This window comes from Monodelphis domestica, chromosome 7, assembly GCF_027887165.1.
Source record: "Monodelphis domestica isolate mMonDom1 chromosome 7, mMonDom1.pri, whole genome shotgun sequence".
Lineage (NCBI taxonomy): Eukaryota > Metazoa > Chordata > Mammalia > Didelphimorphia > Didelphidae > Monodelphis > Monodelphis domestica.
Genome location: NC_077233.1, coordinates 52,577,628 through 52,605,175, shown reverse-complemented (window position 1 = coordinate 52,605,175; position 27,548 = coordinate 52,577,628). Strand labels below are relative to the sequence as shown.

Here is a 27,548-nt window from a genome sequence, read left to right as displayed (position 1 = left end):
CAGACAGACAGACAGACAGACAGATAGATAGATAGATAGATAGATAGATAGATAGATAGATAGATAGATAGATAGATAGATAGATGAATGTTTGAATTACTACTATGGAGATTGGCACCATGATATAATGGGGGAAATGTTGGACTTGAGACCTTGGAGACCTTTCTAATTATGCCTCTGATACTTCTGGGTGACTGATATATCCAAATCACTTTAGCCCTTTTGAGCCTCAGATTTCATCTGAAAAAATAAAACCAAGACTAATAATATCTATATTATCTCCTTCAGAGGATTATTTTGAGGAATAAATGCATTTCCATTTGTAAAATGTTGTAGAAATGTCAGCTATTATCATCATCTTCACTTACTTTTCCTAGTAAAAGAGAGATAGGAAAAAAAGTATTAGTTTTGGCATTGGGGGACCTGTGTTCAAATCCTACTTTGCCACTTACTAGTTCTATTCACTGGAGGAAGTGATATCTATAAAATGAAGGGATTGGACAAACTGATCTGGAAGAGGCTCTTCAGCCAAAATCCAGTGAAATGACTACATTTTTCTCATAATAGGGAGAAGGAAAGTCCCTTCGAGTGAAATTTTACCCTCAGGAAGGAAATGTCTGATTCCCTGGGTCAAGATGAAATCTGGAAAGTCTGTTATTAGTTGTGCCATCAGAAGTGGCACAGAAGTAACACAAACAGGAAACAGGAGGAAAAAACCCAACTCTGAAAATTTCCTAAGAAAATTGTGGCTACATTCATCCAGACAAAAGTCCTTTTTGAGTCTGACACCACCTTCCTTCCTCTTACAAAGTACTCCAATCAGATCACTTACAACACAGCTAAATACTGGGAGGTGTGAATTTCAAAACTACTCAACCCTATTCAGACCATTCTTTAGAAGAGAGGATTTAGTTATTTCCTGATCAATAACAATAGAGATACTTGGAATAACAGAATCAGGTCTTGGAAACTACAATCTCCACCCTACTCAGGGTAACAAGGTCAGGAAGGGCTGCAGCAAAACTCAAGATTTAACTATTTGAGAATATGGCCTTCAACAGACATGTGCAAAAAGGACAGACCTCTGGGCGGTCCTAGGTCAAGCTAGAGCCACCATTGGCACATGTGAGAGACAGGAAGAGGTAGAGGACAGCTCAGGAGTTCTGGGGACTTCCTGTGTGGAGGGAAGAAGGTGCTTGGAGCCTGGTGCTTGGAGTGGAGGCCCTCAGACTGTTTCTCCATTTTGGTCACGTGAGTGATAGAGACTGATCTCTTTTCTTTGCCTCAGCTATCCAGGGCCTTGGGCCTTTGGCTCAGCCTAAGCAGAGGGCGGAGTCAAGATGGCAGCTTAGCAAGCAGCAAAAGACCTCGTGGAAGACCCTTCCTTACCAATACAGACTGAATGCTCCAAGGGCACCGAAATCCAAGCTGAACAACAGGACAGAAGCGGGGAACCCTCCTTCTGGACTCAAATCAAAAGGTAGGCCCCCCCCAAAAGCCAGAATCCGAGAATACTCAGGGCTAAGGGGAAGGCAGAGGGTAGGTCCCAGGACCCCTCCCCCACAACCCAGAGCGCTGAGCCCGCTGCGGCAGCATCAGGAACCTCTGAGCAGGCAAAGGTGCTGGTTTAGAGGGTCTACCTTGTGAGCAGCTGGGCTCCGGACTCAGAGCATCCAGCTTAGACAGCGGGGAGGAAGCCAGGGAGAGATGGGGCCATGGCTGGGTCCCTCCATCTGGCTCCAGCCTCACCTTTGCCTCGGGGCACATCCAGATCAATCCAGTTGAACCTAATTTAATCAGAACTCCTCAGAGTTTAGGGAGGCGGGCAAAGGCACTTGCGGACAGCAGAGAAGCAGCTGGAGAGAACTGGAGAGAGCCTTGGCGGCCCAGCCTTCCAGGAGTCTTCAGAGCCTCAGAGTTTCATACCACATACAGCCCAACCCACTTGAACTCAATCCAATCAAAAGCCCCCAGAGGACAGGGAAGCTAACATTCCTCCCCTAGAGACTGTACCAAGAGATCTGACAAAGCTCCAAGAGGGGAGACTGACAGCCCCAAAACCAAAACAAAATGAGAGGAGCAACAGCACAGCCAAATACAGGGAGCAAAGAAGGGATAAACTCGAGCAAACAACAGAAAAAGAAGAAAGAAATTACAATAGACAGCTTCTGCACAGGTAATGAGCAAAGAGTGAATGAAACAGAGGGGGAGGGATCAGCAAAGGAAAAATCAGAAATCCCAGCGAATTGGATACATACAGGTTTTGGAAGAACTCAAAATGCAATTCAAAACACAATTAAGAGAGGCTGAAGACAATTGGGAAAAGAACTTAAAAACTAAGATAAGTCATCTAGAAACAGAAAATAGTGTCTTGAAAGCCAAAATCAACCAGCTGGAAAATGAGGCAAAGGAGATGAAAGATGAGGCAAAGCAGATGAAAGATGAGGTGAAGAAGATGAAAGATGACTTCCAAAGAAAATCCGACCAAAAGGAAAAGGATGACCAAAAAACTAAGGATGAAATCCAGCCTTTAAGAACCAGAATACAACAATTAGAATCGAGCGACCTCACGAGGCAGCAGGACTCTATAAAACAAAACCAAAAGAATGAATAAATTGAGGAAAATATGAAGCATCTCATTCACAAAACAGAGGATTTAGAAAATCGTTCAAGGAGAGACAATTTAAGAATTATTAGCCTACCAGAAGACCATGACAAAAGAAAAAGCCTGGACATTATATTACAGGAAATTATTAAAGAAAACTGCCCTGAAATCCTTGAACAAGAGGGAAAAGTGGAGATTGATAGAATCCACAGATCACCTCCTGTACTTAATCCCCAACTGACAACACCCAGGAATGTTATAGCCAAATTCAGCCTAAGCAGAGTGGGTATTTAAGCCCTATTTCCTTCTCTCCCTTTTCCCTCTCTCTCTCTCTCTCTCTCTTTCTCTCTATCTATCTCTATCTCTAATACTTTTCTTCCTCCTGTTTGTAATTAAAACACCATAAAAAGGTTGACAGCTGACTTGAGTTTTCATTTAGGAATTACATAGCTGAATTCCTTGGCGACCTTAAATTAATATATATCAGTCTTTTAAAGTGATTTCCATATCACAGAGGGGGCTCAGATTCAAGAAAAAATGGGGGCAAAAAGTGGGTCCTGGCATTCCAAATGGAGAAAAATGAGGAGGACAAAAGGAAGAGGCAGATTTGAACACTGAGACTGAGCTCTCACCACTTGTAGGGACTCAAAAGTTTCTCCTTCAAAATAGTGGGAACTTGGTTCAACTATCAGCACAATTCTATCCAGCTTGATATTTTATTAGGTGCCAACTATGTGCAAGGAAGGACAGCTAGGTGTCACAGCAGAGAGAGCACTGGGTTTGGAATCAGGAGGACTCACATTTCTGAGTTCAAATCCAGCCTCATACATGTCCTAGATGTGTGACCTTGGGCAAGTCACTTTACCTGGTTTGCCTCAGTTTCCTCATCTGTAAAATGGGCTGGAGAAGGAAATGGCAAACCATTCCAGGATCTTTGCCAAGAAAACCTCAAATGGGGTCACAAAGAGACATGATTGAAACTATTGACAAACAACAAGAAATATGCAAAAAAAGGAAAGGCCTGTGTTAGGTACTCAATATGCAAAGATTAAAAACAACTCACTCCCTGACTTCAAGAAGCCCACGGTGTAATAGAGGAAGGGGAGACCTTCACAAATAAGCAGCCTAGAGAGTAGAATTAGCTGGGGTCCAAAAGGAGAAGGATAAACAAGGTGCTAGAAGAAATCTGAGATGTTGGAGGTGTTTTTTTGGGGGGGGAACAGTTAGGGATGAGGAGCCAGCTAACTTGAGCTAAGTTTTCTCAACAGATGAAATGTGGCAGAAGGGAGTTCTAAACATAGGGGAACCTCTTGAGTAGATACCAGATAGTGAGAAGGGGCAGGATGAGGTTCCCAGTTTAAGTTCAAGGCTCTGCCACTTCCTAACTGAACTTTAGGAAGCTATTTAGGATGATAGAATCACTGACTTAGATGTGAAAGGGATTTTATAAGCTGTCTAGACCAACTCCCTTATTTTACAGATGAGAAAGAGACCCGGGATGTTAAGTGACTTGTGCAATGACTTGCTTCAGTCGTGTCTGATTCTTTGTTACCCCATTTGGGGTCTTCTTGGCAAAGATCCTGAAATGTATTTGCTATTTCCTTCTCTAGATCATTTTACAGATCAGGAAACTGAGGCAGTATGAAGTGACTTTTCCCAGGTCACATATTTCCTACTCTCTAAATCATTTTACAGATGAGGAAACTGAGGCAAACAGCATGAAATGACTTGTCAAAGGTCACATATTTCTTTCTCTAAATTATTTTACAGATTGGGAAACTGAGACAAATGAGGTGAAATGACCTGCCCAGGTCACACAGCTAGTTAGTATCTGAGACTGGACTTAAATTCAGGAAAAGGAGTGACTTGAGGCCAAGCACTCTGTGCACTATGGCCCTAGCTAGCTGTCCTCTGTCCAAGATTACATAGCTAGTAAATCATGCCCTTACTCTTGTACCCCTAATACTTTGAGGCCCCAGAATAGGCTGTATGTCCTCAGTACCTAGAATGCTCTCCCACCTCCTTCCCTTGCTCCCTTCAAAACCCAACTCCAGAATCACTTCCTATAGAAGGTCTTTCCTCCTTTCCCCCAATGTCAATGCTCTATAAAAATATCAATAGTACAGAGCAGCAAGGTGGCTCAATGGATAGAAAATCAGAACCAGAGATGGAAGATCCTGGGTTCAAATGTGACCTCAGACACTTTCTAGCTGTGTGACCCTGGGCAAGTCACTTAACCCCCATTGCCTAACCCTTGCTGCTCTTCTGTCTTGGAACCAATACATAGTACTGATTCTAAGAAGGAAGATAAGGGTTGAAAGTATGTACAGCATCTTTAACCAAAAACTGGAAATAATCCATAAACCTACCAATGGAAATGGCAGATGTTTCAAAATGGGATACAATGTGATAATATGTGATATGAAAGAGAGAATAATTGATGTATGCAACATTTTGGCCCCAAAAGAAACAATGAACATGAAGAATACAAAGAAATATGGAACAATGTGTACCGAGTGATGAGACTGGACAATTCCAAGGCAGGAAAAATTGAGGCTGACTTCATTCAATATGGCTCTATGTAAATGATAATACCCACTAAATCTGATAATATACAAAAGGGAGCTCAGAAAGGGTAACAGAAACAAACTGAAAGACATTGTTGTTATTCTGCCTGTTCACATGCAGACTTTTAAAAAACAAACTGTAAATGGTTTTGTATTTGATGGTTTCTAGATGATTTCATCAGCTATACTGTCAAGTTTGAACCAGAATATAGAGACGATCTAATCCAACCTCCTGATTTTACAGAAGAACTCAGATCTCACTGAGAATAAAGGACATGAATGAATGAATGGATGGATGGATGGATGGATGGATGGATGAATGAATGAATGAATGAATGAATGAATGAATGAATGAATGAATGAATGAATGAATGAAGAGTGGGGGAAAGGCATTCATTATACTTTTCAATATACAAAGGACTGGGTATATAAGTAGAATGCCCTACAGAAGCTCACACTCCAATGGAGAGACAGCACATATGAAAGGTTTTAGCTTCATTTCCACTGATAAAATCAGATCAGTTTCAGATATTGAACCATCTAACAGTGCCAAGGAATTGGGGGTTTTAAGAACTTTCTTTTCTGGGTCTTCAGTAGCTATGGCTGTGGCACCTGCAGGAGCAGATTCCAGGCTGGCTCTCCACAAAGGAAGATTTGCCCAAGATTACTCAACCAGTACATAGTGGAGGTGGAATGTGAGCTGGGATCTTTCATGAAAAATACCACATTTTCCCACTTAACCACAGACTTGCCTTAGATTACTCAGGGAATAAGTAGCAGAGTTGCAAATTGGTTTAAAATTTTGTTTGTTTGAATGTTTGATTTTATGAATTCTTGCTGTTTATATTTTTAATACATTAACAGAAAAATCTAACATAAACAACTAGTTCATATATCTTCACCTAAAGGGGAGGAGAACGTGGGTGAGGGAAATATAATATAGGAAGAACTGGGAAAAAACCATAGATAAATGCCGCCTCCTCTATAATTAGCTGAGGGCAGTGGTTTTGTGCCCCAAATGCCAAGTAACTAATCAGAATTTTCAAGTAGCCTTCTAGGTTCTGGCAGCCTCACTCTCCTTTTAGCTGATGATACTCTTCTTTTCTTAGAAGATTCTTGGAGATTAGGATCCATTCATAGAAACAGCAAAAGTTCTCTGCCTGGCACTCAAACACGCCCTTAGTAAATGGAACAAAGGGGGATTTTCAGAACAAAATGCAGCCTAATTTGTATCTATCTGAGATTCCCTTATCAGGGAAAAAAAGGAAAAAAAGACACCCACTCTTATCACTACCACAGTAAACAGCACTGTTGCCTGGCACAGTTCCCCCAACCTCCAGGGAAGGAAAAACAGAAACATAGAATCCTGCTTCCTTCCCCAGCTCTTGGGTCTTACTTATAATGTAAAAAGAACATGATTCACCCAAAGGAAGGCAGCATGGTCGTGACCAGTGAAACATCCCTTCTACTTTATGAAATACCCCCAACCTGGGGCACCTTTGGGCACCCATGGAGCAGCAGCACCTGCAGCAGACCAGTGCTCCTGGCTATATACAATGGGTTCTCACCAAACCAGCCTTCTCAGTGTTCTTCTTCATATCATAAGATACCACTTTTTTTTAGTCATTCTGCCAGTGACAGCTGACTGCATTATCTCAAGAGCCTTTGGGTATATTAATTGATAAAAAGCAGTTAGACCAGGTGGTGGATATAGCTCTGGATCAGGAAGATCTGAGTTCAAACCCAGCCTCAGACACTTAGCTGTGTGACCCTGGGCAAGTCACTATAATGTCTGTTTGTCTCAGTTTCCTCAATTATAAAATGGACGTAATAATAGCACCAAAGATTGTTGTACAGTTCAGATGAGATCACAAGCTATTATGATAATGATATCAATTATGTTTCTTTAACATAGATAAGTTGGATCGTTTCTATTCTAAGTCCTGTGAGGCTTGAGATAGCCATAAATGCACTGAGTTCAGAGACAAGCTTAAACACTGATGTGTATTTATGTACTTTAGTATTCAAATAAATACAACAGAGAAAGGGAGGCAACAAGGGTGAAATAACAGTGAAAGAAGGAACTCTGAGAACTTCAAACTCTTCCTCTGTATATGGAAAATAAGGATTCCTGAAGTATTATTACCAGGTTGTCCTGAGGTTCAGATGAGATAATTATCTCCCATATATACTATCTATAGCTTGTTTTGTTGTTATTTTTCCTCAAAATCCTTATATTATATCTTAGTAACAACTTTAAGGCTCAAGGCGAGGGTTAGGCAAATGGGATTGACTTGCCTAGGATCACACCAGTGGGAAATGTTTGAGGCCACATTTGAACCCAGGTCCTCCAGTATTCAGGTTTTGTGCTCTATCCACTGAGACACCTTTTTTACCCCATCTTACTTTCAATTTTATTAATCTCTCCTTTGATTTGGGGGATTTCTAATTTCTAAAGACCAGGGCTTTTTCTGTTCCCTAGACAACAAGAAGGAATGGGTTCTAGAAGACCCATTCAAAAGAAGAATAGGTAAAAAGTTTTCAAATGAAGAATTGAATACTCTCAATAACCATATAAAAGGTTGGCTCATTGGATTGAGATCCAGGCCTGGAATTCATGGGTTCAAATCTGGCCTCAGACACTCCCCAGCTGTGTGACCCTAGGCAAGTCCCTTAACCCCCTTTTGCCCAGCCCTTAATGCTCTTTTGCCAATGCACACTGGTGGGTGTGTGTGGGTGTGGGTGTGTATGTGTATTTTATAACCACATGAAAGATTGTGCCAAATCCCTAATAATGAGACAAATGCAATTTTAAATGACTCTTAAGTTTTCACCTAATGCCCTGAAAATTAGGAAAGATGATCAATGACAGAAACAGTATTAGAGTAATGGTTGGTAGAGCTGAGAATTGGTCTCACCACTCTAGAAAAGATTTGGAATCATACAGCAAAAGTCACAAAACTGTTTATTCCTTTTGACTTGGCTATCCCCAAGTAAGCATATACCTTCAAAAAAGTTTAAAATAGAGAGAAAAGACACCATATACTTAAAACAGAGTAGTCCTAGTAGCACTTTTTATGGTAGCAAAAATCTATAGAAATAAAGCAAGTGGACAAGGAATTAGTAGAATACATTGTGACATGAATACTATTTAATATTATTGCCTTTCAAGAATCTACAAATGTAGGGGCAACTGGGTAGCTCAGTGGATTGAGAGCCAGGTTTAGAGATGGGAGGTCCTGGGTTCAAATCTGACTTCTGTAAAGATTAAAATTTGGGGGAAACTGAGGCAAGATAGAAATTAGTTTCTCTCTGCAAGGAGTATTATATTTTTAGGGATTTATTGAAGATTAAGGATTAAAGAAAATACAGGATAAGAAAGCATGTGTCTAGGCCCAGGGACCTAGACAACCTCACCTACATTATGAAAAGAGCCGCGTCTGCTTGCAAGTGGAAACAGAAAAAAAAGAAACCTGCCATGGGCGGAGAGCCTTTCAATAAAGATTTGCTCTGATTGTAAAAATTGTGACAAATATCCATCAATTCATAGGTTTTAAAAAATGCCATACAGCAACTTATGTGAAATATGATAGTGTGTTTGTTTGCTATTGTAATTAATTGGATTATTGAAAATTTGGGGGATATTGATATCTACATATTTGTACTACTGTTCTTTAACAATGAAAAATGTTACCTTGTTCAATTCATTTGCCTTATACTCACAGTGGAGCATGGCCAGACATGAAGAGGAAATGGATCTCATTTTTGTTGAGAAAGCCTTGTATTCTATATGATTATAAGCCATATTTTTTTATTTTTTAAGACTTTTATTATTATATTTTCTTGCATGTGCAATATACTATTTCAGGTTTTTTCTTCTTTTTCTGTCCCTTTTTATATTTGAAGCACATGTCACCAGCATCAAGATTTTCTTTTAACTTTTTGACTTTTCAGTACTATAAGTTTAAAATAACATTTGCTAATGCATGCGCAAAAAGCTAGAGACTATGAAAATGATGCCACTAATTGTTTAAAATAAGTTATGGGACTTTGCTTAATGATTCTGTCTGATTCCAGGACAAGATATACACACAAGAGCCATTGCACAGAGCCAAAGAAAAGCCAATCCAGGATGGATTGATGCACTTCCAGGCCAATACAAAGGCTTTGAACCTAGTGTGAAGACTGAGGTTACTGTGTTTAACATGTTGTTACGACATAGGCTTTCCTTGTGTCCACACTCACTCTGAAGATACTCACAGACGAGTATCCCTGAAACCTTGGCTCTGATAATCTGGTCCCTTTTCTGCCTTTCATAGTGTGGTACCTTTCTGTAGTCCTGGTTACTGACTGGGTAAATGCATCATTGCTTCGATCATTTTGATTGGACCCTGATTCAAGGGCCTGTTATAGATTTATTTTTCCTTTATATGGAATGTTTACACATAAGACTTTGATAGTCTATATTTTCATTTAGTATTTTCTTTTTTATTTGGATTTTTCTGATGTCTTTTTAATTTCTCTTGCCAATTGATTCATATACCTCATACCTCAGCCATGCATCCCTACATGATCCTGTATTTTTCAATCACCCTCTTAGTGGGGGAATGTAAAAATATCATTATTTAAATTGCAAAGTTTAAATTCCGTTTAGAAGAATTTTAGGTAAAGAAGATGCTACCTCTCTGAATCCAGAAACTGAACTGTTGGAGAAGCCACCATGAAGAAGCCTCCAGTCCACAAGCTGCACAAGAATGAACTTTGGGTGTAGTTGACCATTCATTTGTATGTATACTTTCATGCCAGAAAGAGGACTGCTCCCCTAACTGGCTTTTTGTCAATGCGTCCAGCAGTTATTGGTTTTGTTCTTCTCCTCATCCTCAAATTGTTGTAATGTTTAAGTTGATTGTTTTCATGATCCTTTTTGGAGAAACCTTTCCCAATAAGAATCATACGGGGGAATGAAAAAATGGACTTGAATCCAGGACTTCAATCCCCAGAATTCCTTGCTCCACTTCCCCAGAATGCTTTGTAATATCACTGAATTCTCACCTCGGCTGAGATCGAGAAGGGGTATTTAACCTGATTGGAAAGGCTTTTGCGGGTCTTTCCTGTTTCCGCTTGCAAACAGACATGGCTCTTTTCATAATGTAGGTGAGGTTGTCTAGGCCCCTGGGCCTAGACACGTGCTTTCTTATCCTGTATTTTCTTTAATCCTTAATCTTCAATAAACCTCTAAAAATATAATACTCCTTGCAGAGAGAACTAATTTCTACCTGCTTCAGCTTTCCCCAAATTTTAATCTTTACACCTCAGACACTTCCCAGCTGGGTGACCCTGGGCAAGTCACTTGACCCCCATTGCCTAGCCCTTACCACTCTTCTGCCTTGGAGCCAATACACAGTATTGATTCCAAGATGGAAGGTGAGAGTTTAAAAAAAAGAAAGAAAGAAACTACAAATTTAAGGAATTTAGAGAAGCATAGGAAGGGTATATAAACTCATCCAGGGTGTAGTAAATAGAATCAGAAGAGTGATATACACAAAAATACACAACTATCAGCGTGGAAATGAATAGAATCCAAAAATGCCGATAAGTGAGAAGTCATTATAATAATCATTCATTCCCTCCCATCAGGAAAAGATGAAGAATGATCTCCTAAGGACAGAGGGCTAAGGGTGTTAGATAAGCCCATAATCTAAGCTGATTCTATTTGTTGCAAAGAAAGCTTTGTTTGGGGAGGGAGGCACAGCCACTCTAGCTGTGGCTGCTAGATAGCACAATGGATAGAGCACCAGGTCTGGAATAGGAAGGACCTGAGTTCAAATTTGCACTCAATCATTTCATAGCTGTGAGACACTGGGTAAATCACTTAACCCCAATCACCTATCCCTTACTGCTCTTCTGTCTTAAAATTGTCACTAAAACAGAAGGTAAGAGATTTTTTTAATGCATCAACAAATTATTTTAAGTAATTAATTGCAGACTTGATATGATTTGAAGAATTCTAAGTCATTCTCTCATCCCCGACCCCAAAAAGCTTTCATTCATTAATTTCCATATCTGGAATCTCCACGAAGAGATTCATTCCTTTAGGCTGTTCACTCTTTCTAGAAGATTCATTAATAACAACTCCATCACTTGGCTGAGGTCCGGACCAATGAGCCCAACAGCTATCATTATACATGAGCATCAATCGGAGTACCAGAATGGCGCAATGACAGATGGTCGCGAGGTGGCGGAAATGCTTGTGTTGGGCTGGTTTGGGGAAGGCTATCTCTAAACTGTAAAGAACTCTCTCCAGGTGAACGGTGATGCCGAAGGCGGTCCTGGGTCCCTCACCGTCGAGGGGGACTGATGACAAGAGAGAGAAGACACGCCCCAGCGCCCTTCGCCAAAGCAAGGATAGGGCGCGGCGCCCGTTACTCACAGTCCAGGATGACTTGGGCGGCTCGGTAGAGCTCGAGTCGATACAGGAGGTCCAGGAGCTGCTGCACCGTGGCCTGCCTCATCCCCCACCACCACAGCAGCTCCCGGGTGATGCTGACTCCTTGGATCCTCTCCATGGACTTGATCTTCCTCAGCTGGGTCTGGTCCGTCATCACGTAGGAGGCTAAAGAGCGAACAGAGAGGATTTTCAGTTAGTGGGGCCGCTGGGCAGGGAGAATGTCGGAACGGGGCTGACCGGACCCACAGACCAGCCGGGGAGCTGTCCACGTGGAACGACCAGCGGAGGTGGCCAGGCTCAAGTCAACCACATCAAATCCCTCCTTTCCCCATCCTTCCACCTACTACGGAACCTCTAGGGTACCATTCCGCGTGCATGCCTTGGAGTTCAGCTCCTGGGAGCTTGGAGATAGTTCCTTGGGGAAATACAAATATGTTCTTCCCCCATGGCGAGGGCTTTCCCTCCCAGATTTCCTTCCTTTCGGCCTCTCTATACCTTCTATGCACTCAGCCATTTGCATGGTATCTCCTCTAATAAAATAAAAGATTCTAATAGATGAATTAAAAATAAAAATAAAATAGATCTAAACTAATCTTTAAAATCTAATAGATAAATAGTTAATAAATTTAAATTTTTTTTTAATTCCTAGAGATGTTTTTGCACTCTTTGCATGCCCAAAGCTTAGTGCAGTGCCTTCAGCTCCATTTTAGACTTTTTTTTTTAAACCCTTACTTTCTTTCTTAGTAATAACTCTAAGACAGAACAGTAAGGGCTTTGTAATTGTAATTATGTGACTTGTGCAGGGTCACACAACTAGGAAGTGCCTGAGGCCAGATTTGGGATGTTGTTTTTTAGTTTTATCTTTATTTTACTCCAATAACAAATTTACACATAAGTTTTCCAAAGTTATATGATTCATGTTGCCTCCCTCTCCTCTTCCTCCCACTTCCCAGAGTTGATAAGCAATTCAGTTGGATTATACATGTATTATCACTGAGGTCAGATTTGAACCCAAATCTTCTGGGGTCCAAGCCTAGCTACTCTGTTCCACCAAGTGTCTTTAGATGTAATTTTTTCCTTCATTAAAATGTAAGCTCTGGGGCAATTAGTGGCTCAGTGGATTGACAAAGATTCTAATATGACCTCAAACACTTCCTAACTGTTTGACTCGGGACAAATCACTTAACCCCCCCCCCCCCCATTGCCTAGCCATTACCCATCTTCTAACTTGGAACCAATACATACTATTGATTCTAAGACAAAAGGTAAGGGGTTTTTTGTTGTTTTTGTTTTTTGTTTAAATTTATTTATTTAGAATATTTTTCCATGGTTACATGATTCATATTCTTTTCCTCTCCCCTTCCCTCCCCCCTCCTGTAGCCAATGAGCAATTCAACTGGGTTTTACATGTGTCATTGATCAAGACTTATTTCCATATTATTAATATTTGCACTAGGATGTTCGTTTAGATTCTATATCCCCAATCATATCCCATCAACCCATGTGATCAAGCAGTTGTTTTTCTTGTGTTTCTGCTCCACAGTTCTTCCTCTGAATGTTGATAGCATCTTCCTCATAGATCCCTCAGAATTGTCCTGGATCATTGCATTGCCACTAATAGAGAAGCCCATTATATTTGATTGTACCACAGTATATCCATCTCTGTGTACAATGTTCTCCTGGTTCTGCTTCATTCGCTCTGTATCACTTCCTGGAGGTCGTTCCAGTTCACATGGAATTCCTCCACTTTATTATTCCTTTGAGCACAATAGTATTCCATCACCAACATATATCACAATTTGTTCAGCCATTCCTCAATTGGAGGGCATCCCTTCATTTTCAAATTTTTTACCACCACAAAGAGCACAACTATGAATATTTTGGTATGTCTTTTTCCTTATTATCTCTTTGGGGTACAGACCCAGCAGTGCTATGGCTGGATCAAAGGGCAGACAGTCTTTTAGTGCCCTTTGGGCATAGTTCCAAATTGCCTTCCAGAATGGTTGGATCAATTCACAACTCCACCAGCAGTGCATTAATATCCCGACTTTGCCACATCCCCTCCAGCATTCATTACTTTCCTTTGCTGTCATATTAGCCAACCTTCTAGGTATGAGGTGGTACCTCAGAGTTATTTTGATTTGCATTTCTCTAATTATGAGAGTTTTAGAACACTTATTCATGTGCTTATCGATAGTTTTTATTTCTTTATCTGAAAACTGCCTATCCATGTCCCTTGTCCATTTATCAATTGGGGAATGACTTGATTTTTTTTTTGTACAATTCACTTAGTTCCTTAAAAATTCCTTCGTCAGAAGTTTTTGTTATAAAGATTTTTTCCCCCAATTTGTTGCTTCCCTTCTAATTTTGGTTGCATTGGTTTTGTTTGTACAAAAACTTTTTAGTTTAAGTAATCAAAATTATTCATTTTACATTTTGTGATATTCTCTATTTCTTGTTTGGTCTTAAATTCTTTTCTTTCCCATAGATCTGACAGGTATACTAGTCTATGTTCACCTAACTTATTTACCGTTTCAGAAGGTAAGTATTTTTTTTTAAAGTATAAGCTCCTTCTGGGTAAATAATTTTTTTCTTAAATTTAGCACAATAGTAAACTCTTAATAAATGTGAGTTGGATAATCATAATAGGTCTTGTGTTTCTTGACTTCTCAAATGATGGGTAAGACAGAGGGGGGAGAGAAACAATGCAGAACTGAAAATTAAAATTGCATTTTAAAAGATGTTGGTTGGTTAAATTTACTATATCATCAGAGATTTGCATAGAAATCAATTAATCAATGCTCATCTAATAACATACTGAGCCACTAGGTGATAGATACAATTCCCAGCGTGGAATCCAGAAAACTCATCTTCCTGAGTTCAAATCTGGCCTCAGTTACTTACTAGCCCTGTGATCCTGAGCAAATCACTTCATTCTATTGGCCTCTGTTTCCTCATCTGTAAAATGAGCTCGGGAAGGAAATGGCAAACCATTCCAGTTACCCCTTGGAGGAATTTAATAGTCTTAAATACAGTGGCATTCTAGCATGGATTAAAAATGTCAAATTTGATCTGTCAGCACTTGATAGAGTGAAGAGGATACCAAAGAGGGGTTCTGCCTAGCCTGGGGCCCTGATGCCAACTGTATGCCTTTGGTTAAATTGCTTCCCCTATTGGTGCCAAGGATTCCTTCAATAGAAAATGGAAACAATAATATCTGCCCCACCAGACTCCCTGGGTTAGTGCAAAGTTCAAGTGGAATCCTGGATGTGAAAGTCTTTGGAAAAGCATCACGTGCCATGGAAATTGGAGCAGTCAGTAGAGTGGAAGGGAGCTAGTCCCAAGGAGGAAGGGAGAAAAGGGAGAAAGGCAATTTATTTTGCCTCCCACCAGTTTTGAAGTTTATCTAATCAGTGATTTCATCAGCATCCTGTGGTTTCCTCTTTGTGGGAATTCCCTAAGCCTAACCCAATTATAAATGGTTTTAGAGAGTTGCCTGAGACTCCTAAGTCCTTAGCCAAGTCACAGCTTTGACTGGGCCTTGATTAGGTGTGCCTTGGGGAGAATATTAAAGGGAAACAGAATGAAAATGTTCTCTTTTCTGATTCAGAAGATTGGCTCCACTTGGGAAAAAATCTAGAACTTCCAAGGAATCATTGTCCTCATCCTCATCATCATTTATATAGTGCTTCCAAAAAAAAAATGTTTAGATATATTAGCTCATTGGCATAACATCCCTGAGAAATAAACACTTTTAGGTATGATTATTCCCATTTTACAAATGAAAAAACTGAGGCTAGGAAAGGCTGTGTGGTACCTAATGGAAAAGAAGGAGTCAGAGGTTCTGAGTTCAAATCCTTCCCATGATTCTTACTAAATATGTGGTTTTAATTGGGCAAGTTGCCTCCTCTTTGGACTTAGTTTCATCTCTTTAAGGTGCTAAACTATTCTGCATTTTCAAGAATAAGGACAAGGAGAGGGCAACTAGGTGACTCAGTGGATTGAGAGCCAGGCCTAGAGACGAGAGGTTCTAGGTTCAAATTTGGCCTCAGACACTCCCCAGCTATGTGACCCTGGCCAAGTCACTTAACCCCCATTGCTTAGCCCTTACCACTCTTCTGCCTTAGAACCAATACACAGTATTGATTCTAAAGTGGAAGGTAAGGGTTTAAAAAAAATAGGGCCAAGGAATGTAAAATGATTACTCTGCATTTACAAATAATCTACCAAACTGGGGCAGGTAGGCAGCTCAGTGGATTGAGCACCATGCCCAGAGACAGGAGGTCCTGGGTTCAAATTTGACCTCAGGTATTTCCTACCTGTGCAAGTCTGGGCAAGTCATTTAACCCCCATTGCCTTCACAGCCCTCTAAATCACCAGCTAGATGCCACAGTAGATAGAGAGCTGGATCTGGACCTTAGAATCCTGCCACAGACACTTAAAAATTGTGTGACTCTGGACAAGTCATGGAATCACTATCTGCCTCAGTTTCCTCATTTGTAAAATGGAGATAATAATAGCACCTACCTCCCAGGGGTGTGGAGGACAAAGGAAGATAAAGGGCGATAGCTAACTATTTGGGATAACTGGGTTAACTTTTGGGTTCAGGTATCATATTTTAGGGCCAGTAATCTCGTTTGGGAAGGGTAGACAAGCCCAGAGCAGACCCTGAGCTAATAAACACAGCCCATATATAATCACAGGACAATTTGGGTTTAATAAATAAGGGAAAAGTGGGAAGGGGATTTGGGATTATCTAAACTAAATTTAATCTATCTATCCCCACCAGATCCAATAATCCCTTCACAGGAATTTCTTCTTAAAGGACTTCCTACTCTACTTCTCCCTAACCTCAATCTAGAGTCCCTAATCTTAACTAAAACCCTCCACTATAGCCCCCCCTTCGTTAGAATTAAGGAGAGGGTCTGCCTAAGGCTTTGCTAAGCCCAGGGAAGGTCTTAGATCCAAAAGGATCCAGACTTGATCTCCCAGGCTCTGTAGATGGATCCGCGTAACCAGGAACTGCCTCCAAGGAAAACAGCAAACAGGAATCAGGAAGAGGAGAACCCTGCAACTGACACCTCGTGAGATTCTCCAGAGAGAGCAGCTCGCTCACTGTCTTGGCCTCAGCCTAAACCCCTTCCAAAGCTCCATCCACAGCCTTCCGGCTGGCCTCATGCCACTTTTCTGCAAATGTCACCACTTTCCTTACAACACAAGGGAGGCGAAGCTGGCCAGGCCTAGGTTGCCAATAGCTCTGCAGCTATTCCTACCGCTCCCGCCCAGTTACCCATGAGCCTTGGGAAGCGAATTCAGAGCCCGGGGAGGGGAAGAGACAGGCCAAGAATCCCAGTTTACAGGCTCAACCACCCGAGTCACTGGGAGTCCCCAAACAGAAATCCTGTTCCTGTTTGGGGAATTTCATATCATCGCCGCAGGGCTGGGCAGTCTGCCCTCAATAAAGACAAAGGATCTTAAGAGGAATACCGACTGAACTGCACATGCCCAGAGGCCCCAGGCTTCTTCTAACTCCCCTTCCTCCCCAAGCTAGTGAGAAATGGTGGCATTGGGGAAAGAGCACCAGTCCGGGGAGTCAGAGGACTCTGGGCTTCTGACTGATTCTATTCATTAATATAATATTATATTTACATATATTTATATTTATAATTATATATACAAAATTAATATAACAGGGCCTTGAATGTCACACTGTTTGGGCTCTGAAAAACGGGATCTGGAGGACGCTGGGTTTCTGATTGATTCTATTCATTAATATAATATTATATTTATATATTTATTTTTATTTATATAATTATATTTATATATAATATTAATATAACAGGACCTTGAATGTCCCACTGTTTGGGCTCTGAAAAACAGGGGATCTGGAGGATGCTGGGTTTCTGACTGATTCTATTCATTCATATAATATATTTATTTATATTTCTATATATAATTATATATATATAATTAATATAACAGTGCCTTGAATGTCACACTGTTTGGGCTCTGAAAAACAGGGGATCTGGAGGACGCTGGGTTTCTGATTGATTCTATTAATTAATATAATATGATATTTATATATTTATTTTTATTTATATAATTATATTTATATATAATATTAATATAACAGGACCTTGAATGTCCCACTGTTTGGGCTCTGAAAAACAGGGGATTCAAACCCTAGGGCTTCTGAGGGTTCTTTCAAGAAGGAGGCTGGGATGGGAGAAGTCGCTAAGTCATCCAAAGTAAGTGCTGGAAATCTCAAAAGAGGCTAGAAGTAGAGGAGGGATCCTAATAAGCTCCTTGAGGGTAAAGGACCAAATTGTTTTTGCCTCTCTTTTCGCCCCCAGCACTCGGCACAGTGACAGCTGGCACTTGGTGATGACATCTAGAAAGCTCTCAATACGAGTCTATCGGCACTTCCTAGCTGGTGTCCCTGGCCAAGTCACCTACCTCACTGCCTAGCCCTTGCTGCTCTTCTGTCGGAGAATTGGTGAAGGTAAGAGTTTTATTGGGGGGGGGGGGGGGCGTCCCTCATCTCCAGCCTGTAGGAGGAAATCCAACGTCCCTTCTAGGAAAAGAGTGAGTAGATCGCTAGCTGAGGCTGGGAGCCCAAGGACAGTTTCATTTCACGGAATATCTCTCATCCACAACTATAAAGTGCCCATTCCTAGTCATCAGCAAGGAAGATTTCTTTCCCCTCCGTAAAGTGAATAAATCCTAGCCTGAGACCTGGGGGTCCCTGAGAATCCTTCCCTTCTGCTCCTTGCCTCTCCCAGCAAGGAGGGTTTCAAGCAGTCTGTTTGGGAGCCTGGCAGGATCACTGAGTAGGAGGTTAAAATAAGTTAATTATAGATTTATAGGATGATTTAGAAGCAGAAGAAACCTTAGAAAGCATCTAGTCCAAACGCCTCATTTGACAACTAATGAAAATGTATCAAACGCCATCAACATGGCAGGCATTGATGAGAAAGGCATACTTGGGTGATCTTGGGCAAGTCATGGCACCTCTTCAGCCTTGGTTCCTGGTCTGTAAAATGAAGGGGGTTGAACCAGATGGCCTCCAAGGCCCCTTCTCACTGGGAATCTATGATCCAAGAAGGCCAAAGGCTTATTGACTTGTCCAATATGCCTGGTTAATAAACTAGAGGCTGGACTCCATCCCAGCTCAAAGCAAACCCGAGGCTCTTTCAACGACTCACCAAAAACAGCCCAGAGATGCTCGCTTCTTTGACTGATAAACTCTTTTTACCTCCAGTGGCATAGACGAGCCTCCCAAGGAAGGAACGTGTGAGCAAGAATGAAAGAGAACAAAAGGTGCCCATTTGTAGACTCTTCCTCCCCCACCCCGTCCCAAGCCCTTACAAACAGCCCATTCTAGTTAGTACAAAACAATCTTTCCCAGTGAATGTTCCCACTCTTATCTAACTTAATTCTTTCTTCTTGTTCTTGTTCAGTTGTTCCTGACTCTTCGTGACCCCATTTGAAGCTTTCTTGGTGAAGATACTGGAGTGATTTGCCATTTCCTTCTCCAGCTCATTTTTTACATATTGGGAAACTAAGGCAAATGGGGAGAGGTGACTTGAGGTCACACAGCTACTAAGTGTTGGCGGCCAGATTGAACACAGAAAGATGACTCTTCTTGACTCCAAGCCCAGTGCTCTATCCACTGCATCTAGTCTAGTTGTCCCTCAATTCTCTGGTTAACCTTGTTGATGAATGCATTCCAAAATGTTCCAGAAATATCTGGTAAATTTGGTAGGCTGGGGGGTAGCTGGGTAGCTCAGTGGATTGAGAGCCAGCCCTAGAGACGGGAGGTCCTAGGTTCAAATCTGACCTCAGCCACTTCCCAGCTGTGTGACCCTGAGCAAGTCACTTAACCTTCATTGCCTAGCCCTGACCACTCTTCTGCCTTGGAGCCAATACACAGTATTGATTCTAAGACAGAAGGTGAGGGTTTAAAAAAAAAGAAAAGAAAGAAATATATGGTATGTTTGTTAAGCCAAAAGAAAGGATCTTGGGTCTTTTTTTGGAGGGAATTCGTCAAGTGCTCTCATCTTCACATGGTTTCTTTTCCTGTAAGGCTGAGGTTCACTTCCCCAAAGCTCTCAGACCTAATTCATTTCCCCAGCATTCTGGGGGCACATTTTCCAGTGCCTTCCCCATGCCACAAGAGTAGTATTTTATACACCAACATTTCCGTTCCTTCTGATCACCACCACGATTACTAAGCACAGGCTGACCTCGTAACCAGTTTTTCAATACCAAGCCCTGAGAAGCATGCCTAGGAGCGAACACCGTGGCACCACTGCCATGTAACACGTCTTTTTCTTGATCTGGACCTGAGATTTGGTCAGGCAGGTCATTGCGGGAGGAGGAAATTCCCACTCCCAATGGAGGCTAAGACCATCCCTTCATTAGAGTCTGTGAGAAATTCACAATAATATCAGCTAGCATTCTGGAGCCCTCAAAGGCTTGTAAAGCATTTTACCTCTATTATCTCACTTGATTCTCACACCAGCCCTGTGAAGTAGATGCTATGATTGTCATCTCCATTTTAGAGATGGGAAAACCGAGAAAAGGTCAATGATTTGCGCAAAGGTCATAGGAAGTGTTTACGGTTGGCTGTGAACTCAGGTTTTCTAGAGTTCAGGTCTAATTCTCTCTCCACTATGGCACAGAATACCCTAGGTTCTGAGGCTGGTCCAATTTCTTATAGCCAGCATGTATGAGAGGCAGGACTTGAATCCAGGTTTTTCTGTCCGTAGATCAGCTCTGACATAGCTCTTTGCCTCCATGGATTCGTTCCTCATTTGACAAGTTAACAAATCTCAGAATGTAAGAGATGAGACTCAAGAGACCCTCAAAATGCAGGATCCAGATCTCCTGACTATCATTCTGAAGTTCATTCACTGTTCTGGGTTAGGTGAAGCAAGCTAAAAATAGAGCTCAAAAGCAAAGAGTAGAATAATACTTAAACAAGCTAAAAGAGTTTATAAAGGGAGGTGGTAAATGTTCTGAATCAGAGGACTTGAGTTCAAATCCCAACTCTGCTCTGGACCACCTGTGTGACCTTAAAGTCATTTATCCTCCCTTTAGCCTCAGCTATCCCATTTTCCCTCTGTGAAAGCTTCTACTTTCTTCTCTGTAAAATGAAAAAGTTGGGCTAGATCATCACTAAGGTCCCTTCCAGTTCTAAAGCCTGTGTTCCCTGAGGGAATTAGGTCATACCTTCTTGGATGATCCCTCTCCACCCACCCTCGTGCCCAGTCAGCCTTGCCATTCCCGGGGCTCCCATCTTCCTAAGTCTCCAGCCTTCCCACTGTCCCCAGACCCCCTTGACACCTTTCTCACCAAATTGCATCCAGTCCCATTCACTCAAGCTGTCCATCTTGTGGCAGAAGTCCTCCAGCACCCAAGAAGGGAGCTGATAGATATATTGGGTAGTCCTGGGGCTCCGGAGAGCCGGTGGGGGTGGCAGCAAAGGTGGCTGCAAGGCCATTTTCCCTGCTTCCAGTAGTAGAAAGTATGAAACAGTCAAGACTCTCTTCTCTCCCGGGCCATCAGCTTGCTGGCACCGAAGATCTCTTCACCCCTCCTAGGAGAAGCAGCTGAGCCACACCTAGAGTAACGTGATCCCTCCTTGGGGGGAAGGAACCCAAACAAGGTGTCCCCTTTGTTAACAGCAAAGCATTGGGCTTTTTGCAGTACGTTCTGGGCTCCCACTTGTCAACAGGATGTCTGCTAGGCTGAGTTTCAGCCCAGAATGAGTCAGAAAGTGGCTGGCACCAAGCTTCTTACTCAGGGGAGGAGCCCCAATGGGAAGCACCCTTTGGTAACTAGCTACAATTTTCCAGGAAGTTGGGCTGAGCCAAGCTGGGCTGGAGTGAGGTGGACTGGGCAGCACTGCCACCAAGCTGTATCTAAGAGCCATGACAGGAGAGTTCTAGCCAAGGCTTTACTGCCTCAGGAACCCAAAAGATGGAAGGAAACCTAGAGATGAGGACAGCACCCTGGGTTCTAGTTCTACTTACTAATTAAAGCTACTAATTAGTGGGAGTCATGACTTCTTGGGGCCTCAATTTCCTTTGCTCTCAAACCAGGCTATTCGGCTGCTATCTCCTCTGTATTAAGGAAATGACTGGGATAATGTAAGCAGAAACATTTTTAAAAATAACTATCTAGTCCATACTTTTCATTTCTAGACAATAGATGGACTAAAGAAATTAAGACAAAAGATGGACTAAGGACAAATGAGGACTAAAGAAATTGAGTAATTCTTCCCAAGGACAAAGCTAATTAGTGGAATGCCTGTGGCTGAGAGTCCAATTGAGCAGGGGCTCAGTCTAGCAAACAGATTCAGTATACCCTAAAATGGGATTTATAGAATTGGAAGGAACTTTAGGTATCTTTTAACTAAGACCCTTCATTTTAACCATGATGAACCTGAGGCTAAGGGAAGTTTAGTGACTTACAAGTCAATAGTAGAAAAGCCAGGAATCAAACAGAGGTCATCCGCCCCCCAACCCCGTGCTTATATGCACCAGGCAGGACAGCCTCTGGGACTAAAAAGTCTTTGTTCTCAACTGGAAAGATTTAAGTTCTGTGTTGTGGGAATGTAACTGCTTTACACTGAATAGGCAAGGAGGAAATAAACAGGAAATATAATGGTTGGTTCCTTTTAAGCTGAAAGCAAAGCCTAGAAAGAGAACTGAAGGTAAAAAAGAATGAGGGAAGCTTGGAGTAAATCAAGAGAGTGGCTGATCCTAGAAATCTCTGGTTTGAGCAAATATACAAATTTTGTATATTTTGTATACAATCATGTTCTGACTACTCAACCACTTAGAGGCATTATTCAAATTTATACTGCTGATTTTCATTAGGCTAGAGCTTGGGCAGGTAGGTGGTGCAGTGAAATCAGGAAGACTTCTTGCTGAGTTCAAATCTGGCCCCAGACACTTACTAGCTGTGTGATCCAAGCCCTAGTTCCTCATATGTAAAATGAATTGGAGAAGGAAATGGTAAGCCATTCTTTGCTAAGCAAATCTCAGACAAGGTCATGAAGACCCAAGAACCCAAATCTGTCCTCAGACACTTCCTAGCTGTGTTACCCTGGGCAAGTCCATTACTTATCCCTTACTGCTCTTCTGCGTTAGATCCAATACACAGTATTGATTCTAAGATGGAAGGTAAGGGTTTTTTTTTTTAAGAACCAATTACCATATTTTATATAATAAAATATTTTAAAAATTTCAATACATGGGACTATGTCATAGGAATTATTATCTAAAATTTAACCATAACAAACTATATAATAACAAAATGTACATACATACGATATTCAGAACTATAACAAAATATACAAATATAGCATTATTGCATGGGAACAAAAAATAAAAACTAAACAAAACAAAAACATACTTAGATTGGGGAATAGCTAAACAAATTATGGTTCATGAATGTAATGGAATATCCTTATATACAAGAAACAAAGAATATGGGGCATTTAGGAAAACATGTATGTGTATTGAATGAAATGATGCATCTGCTACTCTCTCTGGTTTCAGCTCCCCTTTTCCTGCCTTCTTTTCTGTCTCATCTCCTTCCATTAGATTGGCAGTTCCTCAAGGGTAAGATTGTTTTTCTTTTTATTAATCATATTCCTGGCAGATATCCTCTTGACAAATCTAGACCATATCACAAAAAGTCCCACAATGCCCTGCTGTTAACAAAGGAGACACCCTGCTTGGGTTCATCCCTCCCAAGGAAGAATCCGGTTACCCCAGAAGCTGTGCAGGGTCTGGCACAGAGTTGGTACTTAATAAATGTTTGTAAAGAAAGCAGAATCCAGAGAACATACAAGTGCAATAATAGAAATAAAAGCCACTCCAAGGGAGCTGAACTCCCACAGTTACGGAAGTGAACAAAATCAGCAATCATGGAAGAGTACTTTGAGGAGATTTCCTTTGGATTTTGCCTCTGAAACTATTCAATGTAACTACTATATGTCTTAGAGGGCACAGCATAGTTTTTTCTAGAGATAATAGGCAGAGTCAATAAACATTTATTCAAGGACCTACCATGTGTGCTCTAAGAACTGACAATATAAATAGAAAAAAAAATAGCTCTCAAGGAGCTTACAATTTAAAGTAGGAAGAGGAAACACAAGAGAAAATGAGGTGAAGGGAGGGAGTAGAGTCCCCTGGCATGAAGGCATGATGGAAAAGGGAAAAAAATTCTAAATAAAAATAGGACAAAATTCTTAATAAAATTCTAATAAAAATGAAATAAATTCTAACTAAGCATAGCCAGAGAAATCATACATACACATAAAAAGCATACATCTACACACACACACACACACATATATGTATATATATACAAACACACATATATATGTATTTACATATCTTTTTATTCATATATATACATTTTTGGACATGGCCAATCAATGTGGGAATTTCTTTTGCTTGACTAAATTTATTACCAGTTTTCTTTCTTTTAGCTGCGAATAAAGGAAGACTGAAGCTAGGGACTGAGTAGCAAAAAACAAAAGAAAGACAAGATCCCTGAAGAACTTTTTTTAATGCACAGGCATCCTCGCTGAGCACGACAGCTTGGAAAGTGAAATGCCAAATGTATTCCACATCTCAAGAGAGAAGCAAGCTGTCCCTAGATTTGTAGCTGAGAGTACAACCTCTTCCTCTGTTCTACTCTGAGTATGGAAATGTGCTCCATTTCTTTGGCATTTGTTAATATTAGAACAAAATAATAAATCTAAAAAAAATTTTTTTGGATGAATTTCCCAGGAGTGGTAAAAACATCTTGCTGTAGCCTTATTAAGTAAATATACTTCCTTAACTATTAGCCAGCCTACAAGGGCCTTGTTTTGATTCTGAATCACTAGAGCCAGAATCAACTCTAGGCTTCCACAGAAAGTGATCCTTTTGCTCTCTGGGGAAAATCCCTACAGAAAACAGTCAACTTTATCTTCTGTTTTGTTTCAATTCTGCTTTTAAAAATATGATCTGGTATGACCCTGGGCAAGTCACTTAACCCCCATTACCTAGGCCTTAAGCTCTTCTGCCTTGGCACCAGTACACAATACTGATTCTAAGACAGAAGGTAAGGCTTAAAAAAAATTTTTTTTTGAAGTTTTAATCCCCTTCCCAACTTGATAGGACCCCAAAAGAACTTCCATAGGATCAGATCATGAGAAGTTCTTTTGGGGTCATATCAAGTTGAGAAGAGGATTAAAACTTCAAAAGGTACAACCTATATTGTATTACCTGCCTTCTCAGGAAGGAAGGAATATGGATTGCAAAATGTCAGATGATTTTTTAAATTCAAAGATATTATATTTTCCCAATTCCATGTAAAAACAATTTTCCACCTGCATTTTCCAGAATTATAAGATCTGAATGGTCTCTCTCCCTCCCTTCCTTCCCCTCTCTCATAGACAGAAAGCAATTTGATCTGGATTATTCACGAATTATCACGCAAAACATATTTCCATATTGGTCATTTTTGTAAGAAAATACTCATAGAAAACCAACCCCCCCAAATAAAACCATAAATAAACGAATGTGAAAGATGGTATGCTTTGATTTACATCTGACTCCTACAGTTTTCTCTGTAGGTGAATAGAATTCTTTGTCATAAGACAAATCATATTGATGTATAATATGGAAAAAATGTAAAACAAAAACAAAAGCATGTCAATAGAGGGGCGCTGAGTCATCAGTTTCCTTTTGAGTTATAGAAGCAGCAGCCTGAGAAAATGGTTAGGAAATCAGCGTTTCCCTCGTGGAGCAGCAGCAGAGCAGAGCCCTTCAAGCCATCTAGTCATCCAGTCAGCTGGGGTCACTTGGCAGGCCACATGCCCATTATAGACGCCCATGAGGGGAGGGTCAAAGCTGCCCCTGTGGCTCCCTCCACTCCCGCTGTGCCTCTTACAGGTGTTCATGGCTCACTGGTCCTGGGTCTGAGGCAGAACGAAGCTGTTTCACAGAGCTTCTGTTTCTGATGTTACTTTGGAGAAAACAACTCATTTCCTTATGAGCAAAGGGTCTCATCCACTTGTCCTCGATTCATGGTATTGGAACAAAACATTTTCCCTGGGTCTTGCAGCAAGGTGGCCCAGGGGACAGAGCCCTGGGCAGGTCACTTCTAACCTTGCTGAGCCTCAAGAATGGCGCCCAGGTGTGAATCTTGAAATTTCTCAGACTTGTGAATGTTAAAAATTTCCCCATCGGGGAATTCTCCATTGGAACAACTCCCTACTGGGAACATTCCCCATTTTGACAGTGAGAACTCTACTTGGATCAGAAGTGGGAGGACCTCTGCTCCACCCGTACTTGGGACTGCTTTGGGGGAGAGAACTCCTTGCTAAACAATGAAAGTACTTAAACCCATACTTATAATGAGGCAAAAAGTTCTTTAAGGGGGCAGCTGGGTAGCTCAGTGGATTGAGAGCCAGTCCTAGAGATGGGAGGTCCTAGGTTCAAATCTGGCCTCAGACACTTCCCAGCTGTGTGACCCTGGGCAAGTCACTTGACCCCCATTGCCTAGCCCTTACCACTCTTCTGCCTTGGAGCCAATACACAGTATTGACTCCAAGATGGAAGGTAAGGGTTTAAAAAAAAAAAAAGTTCTTTAAGCCATGACCATTTTTAGAATTAATACAATGGGGTGCTAAGTACCTATTAAAGGTCAGGCAACTTGTAAACTTGCCAGGAGCAAAGAGGTGAAAACTTATTCAGAAGTTTTTTCTGGTACAAACTTACTAAAGGGATTAGTCGACCCAGCAATGTTTTTAGAATGGATTGTCCTTTGGAAAACGTCTACTGTGATTGGTAGATGTAAGGACTTAGGGGAGATGACATAAGAGAAACCCCCCTATATAAGAAGAAGCAGAATCTCTTATGAAACTAAAGCTTCCTTAGAGGGGAGAGAGAAGCTTTAAGGTAGGAAGATAGAGAAAGGATAGAAGTTTTAGATACCACGAGGGGGATGACGGAGTCAAAGTAGAGATATGAGGTGGCAGGAATGAGTCTTTATTAATTACCAATGAGCCACAGCCAAGCTCTGATCAAAGGACCATTCCAAAGGCTTTTACCAGTCCAGAGATCCCATTTAATACCACACAGGTCGGAGAGATGATAGAGAAAGATTAGAGATGGAGCCTGGCCCAAGGCCAGGCTCCAGCAAGGACAGGCATCAGTGCGAGCTGGAAGGGAGGAAGAGCAGAAGAGAGAGAGATGGAGCTGGCTGGGCCCTATTTATATGTAAATATACCCAGTACATAGGGATGATCATCATTGGTTAATGACAAGGTATAGGTGTGGTTTCTCTCAACCAGGTGAGCACAAAGAAACCTGTGTTCCCGCCTAACCTGGGGGAAGCTGGGGTCAAGGGTCAGAGGCTTTCCCAGCCATGTGCAATACTGAGCATGCTCAAGACTGAGCATCCTCTCTTCTAAGGCAATCTGTACATACCAACTGTTCCCCTTGCCCATAGCTAGGGGTGGACTGCTACAGAAACAATCCTTTTGGAGAATCTTTTGAAGCTCTCTGGAGAAGGGAAGCTCTTGGAGGACAATCTCTAAGGAGGTCTCGCTGGAGCTCCTCTGAGGGGACTCTGTCCCTCTGGAGGCTCTTGAGAGAGGCCCTTTGAAACAGTCTCTGGCTGGAAGGCTCTTTGAGGAGGACTCTGGCTGGAACTCTCTCTGAGGAGACTCTGTCACTAGAATCCTTGCTTAGACAGACCTTGTGGTGAGTGATAAAAGACTGACTGACTGACTGATCTCTCTCTCTCTTAAGACTCAGTTCTAGGCCATGTTGGCTTAAGGCCCTTCATACTTATTTCCTTTTTCTCTTTTTCTCTCTTTTCTTTAATTCCTCATTGTATTATTAATTAAATTCTC

General features: G+C 41.4%; 1 protein-coding gene across 1 annotated transcript in view; it reads right to left on the bottom strand.

Moving 5' to 3' along the window:
• IRAK2 (interleukin 1 receptor associated kinase 2) overlaps window positions 1-21,438 on the bottom strand; it is a 57,566-nt gene extending 36,128 nt beyond the window's left edge. The window contains exons 1-2 of the mRNA XM_007500217.3: window positions 20,978-21,438; window positions 11,603-11,785 (exon numbers count right to left, since the gene is read on the bottom strand). Coding sequence (XP_007500279.2) covers window positions 11,603-11,785; window positions 20,978-21,125 — 331 coding nt within the window. The 5' untranslated portion in view covers window positions 21,126-21,438. The remainder of the gene's footprint in view (window positions 1-11,602; window positions 11,786-20,977) is intronic.
• Window positions 21,439-27,548: the final 6,110 nt, after the last annotated feature.